This window comes from Coenobita brevimanus, chromosome 21 (assembly GCF_032717465.1).
Source record: "Coenobita brevimanus isolate Jiangsu-jjx chromosome 21, ASM3271746v2, whole genome shotgun sequence".
Taxonomy (NCBI): domain Eukaryota; kingdom Metazoa; phylum Arthropoda; class Malacostraca; order Decapoda; family Coenobitidae; genus Coenobita; species Coenobita brevimanus.
Genome location: NC_136974.1, coordinates 26583912 through 26600009, shown reverse-complemented (window position 1 = coordinate 26600009; position 16098 = coordinate 26583912). Strand labels below are relative to the sequence as shown.

Genomic DNA, 16098 nt, shown 5'->3' with positions numbered 1-16098 from the left:
AACCTACCTGTCAGTCTTGTTCACCCTGCATGAACAAAACTGTTGCAGGATGAAAAATTATCATAAATTTTGTGAAGCTCTGCTGTGTCTGGCTTCAGGTTGTTGTCAGAAGTAACCAAACCTGAACTCTGATACAAACTAGGCCACCAGGCGACTTGTCCACGTAGTTCACGATTGCTAGATCCACACACCCTGCACACAGTACCCATCCTTCACCAAAAACGCAGACCGGAAAGCCAAGCAATGTGTTAGCCCAACGATACTATATAGATAGATAGATAGACAGATAGGTAGATAGGTAGATGGACAGATATATATATATATATATATATATATATATATATATATATATATATATATATATATATATATATATAATTTGCATCTCAAGGCATTTATATTCACCTTATATATGACTTTGGAACTGGGCGAATTAGATGTAGCATATGGGATCCCCCAGCATACTACCAGACGTCACCCCTGTATCGTCTGGAGATAGCAAAAATAAATTAATAATGTCATGTGATTAAAGGGGTTGTTTATTTCGCTAAGATGACTTTTTTTCCTTCATACTTCTTGCATTTTTTAAACTTAGGGTTGACTTTTGAAATGGAGGGGTTAGATATTGCCTTCATTAACATCCTCAGTATGAGAACCCTTTCCTCAATTTAATCAAATTATCTTGCGTAGGAAGAAAAATAATGTGTCATCGTAATAAACGGGTGAAGGGGAATTGTTTCTGAGTGGTCGTAATACATATCTGGTAATTTTAGAGTCACAAGTAAAAAAAATGCCAGAGCATCAAGGGGGAGTATAATAAAGATTTAACCCCTTCAGGTACTTGGACACTTTTGTGCACAATATTTTCACCAGCGTTAAGGATGAAACTTACAATGGTTCCAACATTTGACTCCTAATCTTTCATTTGTCTGGAACTTACCTGAAGTAAAAATAATATACGAGCTAGCGGGTATCGAAACGTCATGTGTGTGCAATGAATGTAGGATTAAAATCCCTTGTTAATCTTTGATACAGTTTGTCATGAACTGTTCATCATTATAAATTATGCTAGAAAAGCTTGCCCATATCTGGATTGGCTGATATGTGTTATTTGTGTCAGTACACTACCTAAAACCCAACAACGTGCCATAGAAATTCCCCAGCTGTTGCCCATATACTTTCCTGTATGATTTTTCTCAACCAATATAAATGTGATGGGCAAGCAGTATTCCGGCAGTTGACGTACCCAGGGTTTTATTTATGTTATCTAAAATCTTTTTTCCTTCTGTTCCCTCCCCCTCAATGCATACCATACTTTTTGACAGATCATTCAAAGCAGAAACCAAATTTTTAAACGGAACCCAGTAAGAATCATAGTTTCCACGCATCCTCCCTCCCACTCAGCATTCTGGATTGAGGCTTAGTGGAAAGTCATATATATATATATATATATATATATATATATATATATATATATATATATATATATATATATATATATAAAACGCTGCTGACTGGGAGTCGAGCCCTAGACCTCTTAGATAGAAGTCAGGCACTGGTACCACTCCACCACGGCGTGATAAAAGCTGAGACACCTGATTTTTTTTTTTTTTTTAACGAACGCCTGTAATGTGTCTCTCCAATATACATATATATATATATGTGTGTGTGTGTGTGTGTGTGTGTGTGTGTGTGTGTGTTGGAGAGACACACATTACACGCGTTCGTTAAAAAATAAGGCTCGCTTCACACGAGCGGTTTTTTCCCGCGCGGTAGTATGGCCGCGCGGGTGGGTGTACAAGAGGCATGTCTTCACACGAGCGGTTTTTTTCCGCGCGGTTCGTATGCAGCAGTGCACAGAATACCTCTCAGTTTGTCGGTGTTTGCTCGAGATGGAGGACGTAATGAAGAGTGATTATGTGTACTTAATGAACAAGGTGTTAAAAAAGAAGAGACAATGTAAATGGTGGACCCACCCAATAAACAGCTCTAGGCTCCTTCAAGGACCATTCTACACGATATATTCTGAGCTGAAAGCTGATGAAGAAAAGTTCTTCAATTATTTTCGCATGTCATCTCCTACATTTGAAGAACTTGTGAGCAAACTGAAAGATGGTATTATAAGACAAGACACAGTTATAAGATCATCCATTTCTCCTGAAGAAGCTGTTGCACTGACTGTGAGGTAAGTGTAAGTGTAAGGTAAATGAAAAAGTAATATGTAGCACAGTAACTTTATTTGCAGAAGAGCAGCACACCACCTCTGCCACAGATGAACCACGACTGCCGCTCGGGGAAAAACCGCCCGTCTGAAGGGCTCCACAGACTTCTAGGGTATTCCAAACCGCCTGCCGCCGCGCGGGTTGGCAGTGCGCGCGGCTGGTAAATCATTGCAGCACGGGAATTAAGCCGCGCGAGCAGCGTGTGAAGGGCCTCATTGAACTTCATTGATTTCTAAACCGCGCGGGAAAACCGCGCGGGAAAAAACCGCTCGTGTGAAGCTAGCCTAAAAGAAAATCAGGTGTCTCAGCTTTTATCACGCCGTGGCGGAGTGATACCAGTGCGTGACTTATGTCTAAGAGGTCTAGGGTTTGACTCCCAGTCGGGAGCGTAATATATATATATATATATATATATATATATATATATATATATATATATATATATATATATATATACCCTACTCCATAACACTTCGTACTGCTATTTCTGGTCTGCGTATTTAGTGAAAGATGTGTTGTAGTTTCTCTCCTTGTAATACTAAATTCTCTGTCTGGGCTCACCATTCACTTCATGTATGGACTCGAAATATTCCGTCCAGATTCGAACCACTTTCAAAGTCTGGTCACCTTACACCGTCCTTTGCTGAGTGGTTGGACTCAGCGCTTTCGTTGCTGTGTGTACATTTAGGTACTTTATACTGTCAAACATCAGAAAATTTTAATCAACAGAGGGAAATCCTGCCAGTCAGAGGAGTTAAAAGGTGCCTTGGTGGACCTTTTTGCTGAGCTGGATAAGTTCAAATGTCTTTCAGGCTAACAGTAGATGATTTCGTTCAGCTGACGGTTATCCATGCAATCAGAGGGTTAACCTGTGTACTAAATGGATAGGGATTCTTCACTTTAGTGCAAAGGATGAGGTAACCTGCGTAAGTGTTTTCAAGGCTAAATTACACGCGAATTAATGAATGGTGAGAATTAATTAAAGGTAATGTTTGTCTACTAATAGGTAATCTACATAAATGCTAGGATTAATTCAGTAGGATGTAGAGTAAGGTTAGGGTTAAATGTAGACAGAGTTTATCTAATTGGTCTCTGTTTTTCACTTAACATCGTACCACATCACACTCCACACGTATCACCCTTACATCCTAAATTCACCAACTGCACCACTGTCCCTATTATCTGAAATGTCACTACGCTGTCTTAATCAATAACAACGCAAACGCAACCAAAATATTCATAAAATTAATCAATGCCTCCCACAAACCACAACCGCCCTAACATCCCACAATCACCACATATCAATCACATCAACAACAACCTCCAACAAACCACAACCACCCCTAACATCCCACAATCACCACAAACCAACCACATTAACAACCACCTCCTAACATTCTACAATCACCACACACCAACCACATCAACAACCCAGTCCTTAATGGTGCACACGAGCGAGACAGTCCGCCTCAAGTTCTTCATCGACCTGCTGATGACGAAGAACCACCCCGTCATGCTGGTGGGGTCCTCTGGGTGTGGGAAGTCGGCCCTGCTTAACGAGAAACTCAATTCCCTGCCCGAGGAGTATGCCGTCTGCAATGTTCCCTTCAACTACTACACCACCTCAGGTAAGAGAGAGAGAGAGAGAGAGAGAGAGAGAGAGAGAGAGAGTGTGTGTGTGTAAAGCGTCTAAATTATTTTCTTACAAATTTTGGTCCTTCCTTCAATTGCTGCACCACCACAAGCAATGCAAGAATGTTTGCCATTTGAATGGTGTAGTAGTAGTAGTTGTTGTTGTACCCTAGGCAGTCAGGCCGAACAGCCCCGAGTCCCTAAGGAAGGCCACAGCCGAGACCGGGCTTTCCCACAGAGCTCTCATGGAGTGTATGGTGGTTGTTGGCGTAGGTGATTGTGTGCAATGCAGTCTTCCATAATGTGCTTAATAGTATGGAGTGTTGTGTCGCATCCTGGACAGGCGTCAGCGACAGAGTCATCCAGCCTCTTCTGATAATTCAAGAGGGCTGGATGATGCCCACATCTCACCCGGCCAGGTGGACCCTGTCCTCACGAGGGAGGTAGGATTCAGAAAGGCGGATATCATGAGGCCGTGCATGCAGCTATGTGTTGTCTTTGAGTGGCTGAATGGAGCGGCGAGTGATTAGAGTATGGATATGCTTCTGGCAGCTGATTTGAGGCGAGCGAGAGGGGTGAGATGACAGTATTTGTACATGATTTCGTGTGCTGGGTGTTGTTTTGATGTTCCTTGATGTGTGTGGATGTGCTGCCATGTAGTGTAGTGGATAGTGTGGGTTTGTGGAGCTGCGGCAAGAATTTGTGTATCTCTCATGTCTAGATGATCCTTTACTTTGAGGACTTTGGTTTGTTGGTTTAGGTGGTCTGTGGGTGTAGTAACTGTGCAGCCTATGATTATTTTTAGGGCCTTGTTCTGTATGGTCTGTAAAGTGTTGTAGTGTGTTTTAGTGGGGTTAGAAGCCCAAACAGGGCTTGCATAATTCATCACTGAATGTATTTATTATTTGTATACTGTGGTGATGGTTCTTTTACCTCTCTGTATATGAAACGGTAACTGAGTTTCTGCCTGTATATGCACTGGGTGTTGTGCTCATATCTACTGTACAGATAATGCTAATGTAATTGATACCTATACTTAACACAACCATCCCTTTAACTACCACGCCACATCAAATAATGGAAGATTGTTTGGCAATTATATAGTTCCTCATACTGATATATAATATTTTTTATACCCCCCTTAACAAAATCATAAAACCAGAAAGAACTCGGAGAGCACATACCTCCGCAAACGCCGTTAAAATGTATTAATTTCTGTAATTCCTCTTCCCTACCAGACGACAACTTTTACTGTCATATAGTTAATTCTTTGGTCTTAGTATGCTTGTTACACAGTCCCAGAGAGCTCATGCCTCCAACAACATTTGAATTTTTCTTGTATCCCTCTCCGGATCCACCTCAGAATCTAATAACTGTTCCTTGACCCAGCATCTACTTATTCACCAGATTTCTTTGAAATTCAATGACAACTTTTGAGATATATGTACACAACCAAACAGATGCGGGTGAAAACATAAATTCCGTCCAACTTCGCTGGCAGTGGTAAAAGAATAAAGAAGTAAACAGATGAAAATAAAAAATTACAAATGGGAATGAGCAGTACCCATCATCCATTCATCTGATGTAGTGCTACCATCAGATGATTGTACTGAGTGATAAACCAAATGATTCTTGTAACCTAGAAAATCATTTACTGCAATAGGTGGTTATATCATTACCACCTATTGCAGCAATGATATAACAAAGTGCATAGCTGGTGGTCTAGGTCTGGTGGGTTAATGCCCTCCACCTGGATGTGACTCTTAAGAGTTAACATCAGGCAGGTGGTTGTATAATGCCTCTCACGGGCAAGCAACAACTCGAGTCTTAAATGTCTGGACTAAGTAACCTAACCCTGGGGCCCTCTGCTCCTTTTGAAACAGACAAGGATGGATGGAAGTGAAAAAAAAAAAAAATAATAAATAATTGTACTCTCAGGTTATACTATCTATCGATCACCTAATCCTTTCTTACCCCTCAAGTCATATGGACCTGCAGCTAAGCTATTTAGTTCAGACATTTTTGAGGCAAGAGTGTTCAGTCGGCCATCCCTGAGAGGCATTATGTGAACAATAAACCCAACCAGACCTCGGATATAATCCCTTGTCGATCACGTCCAACTGGAGCACCTAAACCCACAAGATCAAGAGGCGTCCATTTGGTCATGACGTATGAGTACCACCCTCTGTAGTAAATTGTTCCCCTGCTTACAAGATATTATTTGGCTTGTCACTCACTGTAGTCTCCTGAAGATAACTTTACACCAGCAAAGTGGATGATCGGTGTCCCTGCCCACTGCAAACTCTACACCATTTCATATAAAGGGGGAATATTTGGCATTTGCATTTGCCATTCAGCAGACGCAAATTGTACACAATGAGAAAAAATGGTTTGTACACCCATTGATTGTTATCGTCCGCTTAGCGAGACTATAATGTAATAGCCTGTGTGGGTGGAGGGCGAGGTGTTCCCATTATATCTCCTGAACAGATTGAGCTATCAACATGAAACCTTCAGGGTATCAAGGTATGGCCAAAATCTTGCCCGAGTTCGAAAATGGGCACTCGGGGTCAAAGTCAAGGTCACCAAAATGGCTGCCAAAGGTCAACTAGTTTTTATCGCCCACCTCTAGCACCATTATATCTCATGAAGGGCTTCAGCTATCAACATGAAACCTTCAGGGCATCAAGATATGGCCTAAATCTTGGACTTGGCCAACAGCATAGTCTAGTGGGCGATCAGCATTCGGCTCCCGAATGCATTTCTATCATTGGAGGATATTTTTCAACCCAGACACACATGATGATGCACGTATATATATGTATATATATATATATATATATATATATATATATATATATATATATATATATATATATATATATATATATATAGCCAGACGCCTCAATCCCGTTTGGGGTGGCCACAAACAAATCGCCTCCAAGTCGCCCTGTCCCCCGCCATTTCACTCCCCTGCTCCCAGCTCACACCCCTCTCTCTCATATACCTCTCCACCCCATCCCTCCATCTCATCCTCGGCCTCCCCCTCCCTCTTTCCCCCTCCACCTCACTCACATACACTCTCTTCGTCAGTCTTTCACCCTCCATCCTCCCCACATGGCCAAACCACCTCAGTGTGTTCCTCATAACGCTTCCTATCACATCCACATCAACACCACAACGCTCCTTTATATCCTCATTCGTCAGCCTGTCTCTCCATGTGACTCCACAGGCTCCTCTTAAATAACTCATTTCCACTGCTCTCACTCTTGACTTGTGTCCTTCCAACAACGTCCAAGCTTCACTTCCGTACGTTAGAGTTGGTATCACAATACTGTCATGTAGTAATTTTTTCACTTCCATGCTCACTTCCCTGTTTCTTATCACTACTTTCAAGGAACCAGCAACCTTTCTTCCCTGCTGTACCCTTTCAAGCACTTCACCCTCCAAATCTCCATCCTTACTCATCACACTACCCAAGTACTTAAACGTACTCACATTTTCCAATTCCTCACCATCCAACCTCGCTGTACATTCACTGACTTCACCTCTCTCAAAGACCATCACTTTACTCTTCCCTACATTCACCTTTAGATTCCGTTTCTTACACACTATCCCAAACTCATCCACCAAGCCTTGCAGCTCTCCTTCGTCTTCACTCAACAACACAGTATCATCTGCAAACAACAGTACAGGGAGTTTCCAAACACTATCCTCTCTCACCATGGCCACTCCAACATCCACTACCCTACCTTGTACCTCTTTTATTACCCCATCCATATACAGATTGAACAACCATGGAGACATGACACATCCCTGTTTCAACCCAACCTTCAAAGAGAAAAATTCACTTAGTTCACCATCCACACGCACTGCAGCCTTCGCACCATCGTACATACTCTTCACAGCATTCAACAACTTTCCATCTACTCCATATATTCTTAACACTTTCCACAATCCTTGTCTATCCACCCTGTCATATGCTTTCTCCAAATCCATGAATGCCGCATACAACTTCTTTCCCTTCTCTAGAAACTTTTCCACTAAAGATCTGAGAATGAATATCTGATCTACACAACCTCTTCCCTTCCTAAAGCCTCCCTGTTCTTCTCCAACTAATTTCTCTGTTCTTTCTCTAACTCTGTCAATAAGTATCCTACCATACACTTTTCCTATTATACCAAGAAGACAAATGCCCCTATGGTTACCACACACTTCTTTTGCCCCTTTTCCTTTGTACAAGGGAATAATTATACCTGACTTCCAATCCTCCGGGACTCTACCTTCCTCCCAGGACAATCTGCACATCTTCCACATCCATTCTACTACTATCTCTCCCCCATGCTTCAGCATTTCACCACACACTCCATCAATTCCTGGGGCTTTCCCCGATTTAACTTTCTTCATTGCTTCCACAACTTCTATCCTACTGATTTCTTCCTGTCTTCTCACCTCCCTCCTTCTCCCAGCCATTCCCCAGCCACTTATACTCACATTACTTCCATCCTCTACGTTCAACAATTCCTTAAAGTGTTCTCTCCATCTGCTCACTTTTTCTCCCTTCTCCACTAGTAATCTACCATTTTTATCTTTCACTCCCCTGCTAACTTCACTTCCACCCTGTCTTACTCTTTTCACCTCTCTCCAGAACATTTTCTTACAGTCCCTCCACTTTACACCCAAATTTCTTCCAAATTCCTCATCCACTCTCTTCTTACTCTCTCTTACTAATCTTTTCACCTCTCTCTTCCTTTCTACATATAACTCTCTCTTCCGCCTCTCAACCTCTTCCACGCCCCTATTTCTCATCCATTCATTGTATGCTTCCTTCTTTTGTGCCACAGCCTGTTTCACCTCTTCAGTCCACCACGCTGTTCCTTGCACCCCCCTCCGTCTTCTCTTCCTTCCACACACCACATCACATGCTGCACATATTTCTTCTGTAAATATTCTACACACACCTTCCACGTCTCCCATCTGCTCCAATTCATATTTGCCCAATCGTTCCTCCACTTCTCTCTTATACTCTGCCTTTTTCTCATCCTCATGTAACCTTTCCACTCTCCTTGCAACTACTCCTTCCTCTCGTCTTTCCCTTCTTCTATTCCTCCAACTTTCTTGTACTTTAATTCTGGCCATCACCAAGTAGTGGTCAGAAAGTCCACTCCCCGAACCTCTATACACTCTTGCATCCATTACACATCTTCGCATCCTTTCATCCACACACACACAATCAATCATTGCCTTCCTTTCATTCAGTTCACCACCCACCCTTCTCATCACTCGCCATGTATACCTGTGAATCATTTTATGCCTGAAGAGGGTATTGGCTATCACCAACCCCCTCCCAGCACAAATGTCCACTAACGCACTGCCATTCTCATCTATCTCAGCAGGCACACCCCACTCACCAACTATTCCATCCACCTTCACATTCCCAACTTTACCATTCATATCACCAATCAAAAACACTCTCTCATTCCTTCCAAACTTTTCCATGCACACTTCTACATTTGTCCAGAACTCTTCTCTCACTCTTCTAGCACGATCTTGCGTTGGCGCATACACACACACAATCGCCCACATTTGTATTCCAACTTTCAACTTTACCCACACAATCCTTGACCCAACTGATCCATACTGTCTTATGCTCCTCTTCCACTTGCACATCAGGTTTGATGGATATGAAAATAGGCGAGTTCTGCAGACACACGTCAGTCAATTAACTCTTAGCCTAAATATATATATATATATATATATATATATATATATATATATATATATATATATATTTAGGCTGAGAGTTAATTGACTGACGTGTGTCTGCAGAACTCGCCTATTTTCATATCCATCAAACCTGATGTGCATTCTCTCTTTCTCTCTCTCTCTCTCTCTGTCTCTCTCTCTCAATTGGCTATACATTTAACACGTAAACTGCGTCTGACTGCCTGAGCTGCATTGAAAGGGACTGCGACTGAAGATCCGGGCCGCCCCCTTCTACCCCCCCTCCCGGTCCTTATTCCCCCAGCCGAACCATCCCGCCTCCCACCGACTCCCAACCCCCATCCTCCTCTCTCCCACTCACCCTAACCCTCCTCTCTACCATTTCACGTAGCTTACCTCCCCCCTCTACCTCCACTACCACTCCCCAGCCCTCCTCCACACACACACACACACACACACACACACACACACACACATTCCCATTCCCCCCCTATTTTGGTTCTACAACATAACGAATTTCAAAACCCTGCAGCCACCACACTCGTACTATAGCACATATCGGCCCAAAACTGATATATGTATAATTTATCACACCCTCTACCAATAAGGAATAAAAAAAAGAAAAACAGAAAAACTTGCTTTTCACGCATTGGTTGCACAGCAAATTTTCCCTCTCCTGCAGTTTATGGGTTAAAATGTTCATATGCTTCAAAGGAGGTGCATACAACTTCCTGCTCCGAATAGGTGCCATTTTGGAGTGGTTAGTTGTTGTAGAATGGTAGCTGAATGAAACGTTTATTTCACTCATTCATTTGAATATCATTTTATACTTTCTATTGAAACTTCTGTAAGATCATGACTGCATTGCCTTAGATACTTTCTGATGTATCTGAAGTTTTTAACAGTTAGTGGGTATACTGTATTAGTGTGAGTTGTCATGATAGGTGGATAAATGTTCATTACCTGTAAGTGATCCAAGTGCTTTACCGTAGCTGAATGGTTTTATTTTACTCTGACCAGTGATCTTTGATACTTTATTTTATATTCTATACTAGTCGTGTACCACAATGCCAGAGCAATGTGACTCCCACAGACTTAGGAGTACTAAGAGTGAACTGTAGTTCTCATGGTAGGGTACTCTTTGTTTTGGTTGGAATCCGAGTTATTTGTGTTAAAAACAAAAAATCTAAATGAACTTTTATTTGAATGTACCCATATCAGAGTAAAGTGGCTCAATATTTACTCTTACCAATGAGTAACATTATTCAGTGATACTCTCGCCTGTATACTAAGGGAATCAAGCTTCTACCCAAAACAAGGAAAGGTAGTTGTTTCCCTGGCCGTACATAATGCTACCCAGCTGTGTTCATACCTGTATATTTAATTACAGTACTGTACACCCGGTAAAAAATACGCTCCAGGATACAGTGATGTCTGAAATGATACGTAGACATGAAATCGTGATCATTTGCTTGTGATGGCAGATCTCAGTCCTTGGTCCGTGTCTCATGATGCTTCAAGCCATAATGTTGCGGAATTATTTTAGGGTCTGTATATGTATCTGTACATAACGCAGATTACTTGCATGCCTGGTAATAATTATCCACATCATACGAATGTACTGTCACCCTCTGCCGTCAGAGCTGCTGCAGAGAGTGCTGGAGAAACCCCTGGAGAAGAAGGCTGGTCGGAATTACGCCCCCCCGGGCAACAAGAAGCTTGTCTACTTCATCGACGACATCAACATGCCCATGGTCAGTGAGAAGGGGTGGGAGTTGAGAGGGAAGGGTAGGCTTGTTCGTACAGTAAGTCCTTGTTGTGTGTCACCCTTTTGATGCTCTTTTACATTATGTCAAGAGTAAATAAAAAAAAAAATCTATATTATTCTTTCATTGCATCTTATAAAGCGGTTATGCTGTCATGATGATCGGAATATGAAATGGGGGTGTTAAAAACTAAAACTCATATGAGCCAACGAACGTATATCGGTGGATCATAATTATAACGAAAATTCCTTTAGTTACTTTTTTGTCAAAACTTGCAAGAATAAGTAAGTAAATCAATTATACTGTAGCCGAAATTTCGTGTGACTGCTGAACGCGCTGTCTGGTTGTGGCATCACAGTCTTAATCCAGTACTTCTGAGCTAGTGTATGATGATGATTAAAGGCAACTACACATTTGACAACTATACCTACTGAAGTGTATAACTGTCTGTCTTTACAGGTTACGGAAGTAACAATTAAACACCAGAGAGCATATCAACAGCTGATAAAGCCATCAAATCGAAGCAAAACATGACAGTTTACGTACAGTATGTCACTACGTAGGAAATATGGAAACATGTTATATGGGTACTGTATGTGGCCATTATTCCAACTTCTTCCAAAGCAATAATATTTCGATAAAGTACATTATTGTCTTTGTACCTTAGGATTAACTATTTCATGGCAAAGTTGTACGAATTATAAGCTGTTGGTTATTCGTGTTATTTGTATATTGCATTTTTTTTTTCTTAATTTAACCGCAGAGTGGCTGGATATGTGGACGTAATTTGTAGCAGTTTTACGCCATAAAGCTATACTGTATAATTGTTTTAGTTATTACAATAAAAATATCATTCTGTGCTGGTGTATAGAGGGCAAAAAGAAAAAAGAAAAAAAATGACAGCAAATCCGGTAAACTTTGATAAATGTCTGTGAGTATGCGAAAAGACACGTTTGCAGCAGTTAGGCAATGTGAGCCAGCAAACAGCACCATGGACACAAATTATGTAGAAAAATGTGGTATGGTGAAACGGTGCAAAGTATGGATCATAAAGGTCTGTAAGTTAATTGGTTATAGATACTTAGAGGGTTCTACCCCTTTTCCATTGCAAAATTCCTGTATAACTAGATGCAATAAAAGGCTAAAAAATTAAGTGGAAGCACCTAACAATAGCACTGAATTAGAACACAGGGAGTAATCAATCGTAAGGTTTCTCATTTGCTCCTGTAAAAGGGTGACGTACATCAGTCTGTTTATACAGCATTTATACTCGTGATGTGAAATCTGAATGCAGAGGAAACTTTCCGATTTCATTATGTTAGGCTAGGGGGGAATTATATACGAAACTAACGACGCACTTTGGCTACCATTGGTGATACACCAATATTGCAGAAACGGAGAACCGAAAAAGGGTATTCCATTTGTCTGGCAAAAAGGCTCTTAAAAATCTCAAGAGCTACGTAATCGGCGAGAGTTTTGACGGAATCAGACCAAAAAGGTATGAAACCTAGAATTAATATCAGTATTTCAGAAACTAGTTATGGGATACGTGAGAGATATACAGCCTACGTGGTGTGCCTGCAGCCTTCCTGAAACAATAACAGGCCTAGTGTTGTGGGGGAGCCGCATATTGTGTGTGTGTGTGTGTGTGTGTGTGCAAGGACTTTCATTAAATCAAATTGTGTGAATGAAACCCTAACACTAATCAGATGAGAATATCACATCCTAACCTTTATTTCATGAATTTAAGAGACATTTCTTATACTGTTCATCAACAGGAAACAGTCAATTGATCACTATTAGTCCTTTATACTAACCTCTTTGTTGCACTTGGGTGTACAGGTGGACCAGTACGGCACAGTGCAACCTCACACCTTGATCCGGCAACACCTTGACTATGGCCACTGGTATGACCGCACTAAACACACCCTCAAGGATGTGCACAATGTCCAGTATGTGGGCGCCATGAACCCCACCGCCGGCTCCTTCACCATCAACCCAAGACTCCAGCGCCATTTCAGCGTTTTTGCTGTCAGGTGAGGCATGTCAGTTACGAATATATATGCTGGTGGTAAGCTAAGCCTCTGAAGTGACACCAGGATTCCAGGAGCTTGAATGATGTGTGGATGTCTGGTCCATTTCTTTTTGTATGTTCGTGAATGTTTTTCCATTTTCATACTTTTTTTGTTGATCTTACCTCACCCCACCCTTAGGTGTGAAAAAAGTAAAAAGGTTATGATGGTGGTGATGATGATGATGAATGGCTATTAAATAAATCCTGCGGGATCTGTACAACACCATCGATTAACCTTTTTTCTATGTTGGGATTTTTATTGAAAAAATGCCTGGTGTTAAGAAGAATAAAGTATAGAATTACCGAGATATTTTCATATGCAGGTCAAAAGTTAACCACATTATTAAAAAAGCGAGGATAACCCCCTGAATAATGTTACATTTCAGTTTAACCTGCGTCCCATACTGTATTCCAAAATGAAACTTCTCTACGAGCCTCCTGACTCCAATACTTTCCTGGAGTTTTAGTCATTCCATGTTTTTTTTTTTTTTTTTTTGTTTTTAAATCTCAAATCACTGATGTGAAAGGATGTGAAAGAAGAAAACCAGTGTAACTCCCACTTATTGTTATATGCTCTGCGGTAAATATATGTAGTTTACCAATAAACGGTCACATAATGGACTTGTTAGTCAAGGCACTTCAAATGGATGTGGCCTATGAGCATTTAAGTTTTATAGATGATTGAAGTTGAGTGACTGGTCGCCCTTGCCTACAATGTCTGAACTGAAGTCTAACCCCAGGCCTAAAAAATCCTGATGAGATAATACCTGTACAGGATAGAATGATGGATGTATATTACATAACAGGTTACTGAAAAAATGTAGCAAAGGGAGGCTAGAAACCTCTCCTCTTTGTACTGTAGTGGTGTAAAGTTGTGGTAACCCCTTTGTTAAAGCACTTGTGGTGCAAACAGCCTCATACCACCCGCAGTTCAGAAGAAGGGGAGACTATACTGTAGGCTTTCTTTCTGCAATAAGGTGACGTCCACACTGAATGTTTGCTGGTGCGAGCGGGTGTAGGAGGGAGTTTTGCATCATTAACCCACATAAATGGCTCCACTGTATGCATGGTGTTGGGGCCAGAACTTCTGGGAGCTACAGTGATGCAGAACTCCCGCTTGGGCCAGCACATATTTTGTGTAGATGCAGCCTAAAGCCCCTTTCCCACATACACCATATACGCGCCAAACTGTCACGAACTCGAATTCTTGATGGATCATGGTCAATGGCCACGATCTTTGTGTTTTACGAAGTGGCTACGCATTATCTACCAAACACTACGAAGTACCTACTATGGACCTACGACTCTAGTACAAAGCACTATGCAGCCAGTTTTTTTCAAATTTTAACCATCAAAATCTGTGGACGAATACTTACGATGTACTAACGAAGACCCACGAAGGGCTATGAAGCCCAGAGTTGAGCTACGATTCATCACAATGTACATCAGATGGTGCTCCGGGCATATATAAAAGGAAGTGTTTGGAACAATTGTTCACACTCTCAGTTCTACAAGCAACCCTGCCACATTTACCTGGACCGCTCTGTGATGGACTCGAGGACTCTGCCATTGTTGCACCGAAATGGAACAGCTAAAGTTGCAGTGTGATTTAGAGAAGGAGGTTGCGGAACTGGATTTGGCCCTATACATCAGTTAAACCAGGTAACAAAGAAAAATCACCAGAGAAGGGGAGGATACTGGAGCAAGTCTTGGCAACTCAGACGACCTCATTTCGAACGGTATGAAAACCTCATGAGGGAACTTGCAATTGCAGAAGATGCTAGCAGTTTTCGGAATTTTTTGCAAATGGACCATAACATGTTCACGGAGTTGCTTTTCAGGGATGGGCCTAAACCTAAGAAAGACACATTCTTGAGGGAGGCCTGGCCATTACACTACGCCACTTGGCAACAGGGGACAGCTACAAGACTCTGCAGCAAGGTTTCTTTGTGGCCCACAACACAATAAGCAAGATAATTCCTGAAACCTGTGAAGCTATAATACATGAGTACCTTGAGGAGATCTTGCCCTGCCCTACAACACCAGAGCAGTGGCAGGAAGTTGCTGCCCTGTACTCCAAAAGATGGACTTCTTATCACACAGTTGGCGCTCTTGGTGGAAAACGTGGCCATAACGTGCCCTCCTCATGGTGGGTATAATAACTATAATTACAATGGATTCCACTCTATTGTCTTGATAGCCTTGGCGAATGCTGAATACAGGTTCCTGTATGTGGACGTTGGTGTCAGTGGTTGCTCATCTGATGGAGGAGTCTTCTCGGCCACTGCACTTATGGAGGCTTCTTGAGCAGCATGTTGGTATGGTTGGGGAGCAAGGCAAAACTGATGCCCATTTTTTCCTTTTTTTAACGACTTTATGGTCACCGCCCACTATGGTGGGCATTAGGTCAAATAGGATTATGGACCAGAAACAACAGTAAATCACTCGCTGTATGGAAGATGGCCATTCTAGGGGGGCAATCGCGGCGGCAACATACAGGTCAGCTAGGCACACCTCCTCCCCCATGACAATCAGACTGGGTGGAAACCCCTCACCCAGGTCGTCTGCCCAGAGCAGACCATATAAGTTGGAGTGGGTCATGGCTCTGAGCTGATACTGTACAACCATTTGTGGGTGTCCAGTGTCTGGAGGTGATGGTAAGGTCAAGTCTAGCCAGTCC

General features: G+C 42.0%; 1 protein-coding gene across 1 annotated transcript in view; it reads left to right on the top strand.

The window, feature by feature from the left end:
* Dhc93AB (Dynein heavy chain at 93AB) overlaps window positions 1-16098 on the top strand; it is a 289061-nt gene that overhangs the window by 98777 nt on the left and 174186 nt on the right. The window contains exons 35-37 of the mRNA XM_080266572.1: window positions 3658-3850; window positions 11220-11332; window positions 13187-13380. Coding sequence (XP_080122698.1) covers window positions 3658-3850; window positions 11220-11332; window positions 13187-13380 — 500 coding nt within the window. The remainder of the gene's footprint in view (window positions 1-3657; window positions 3851-11219; window positions 11333-13186; window positions 13381-16098) is intronic.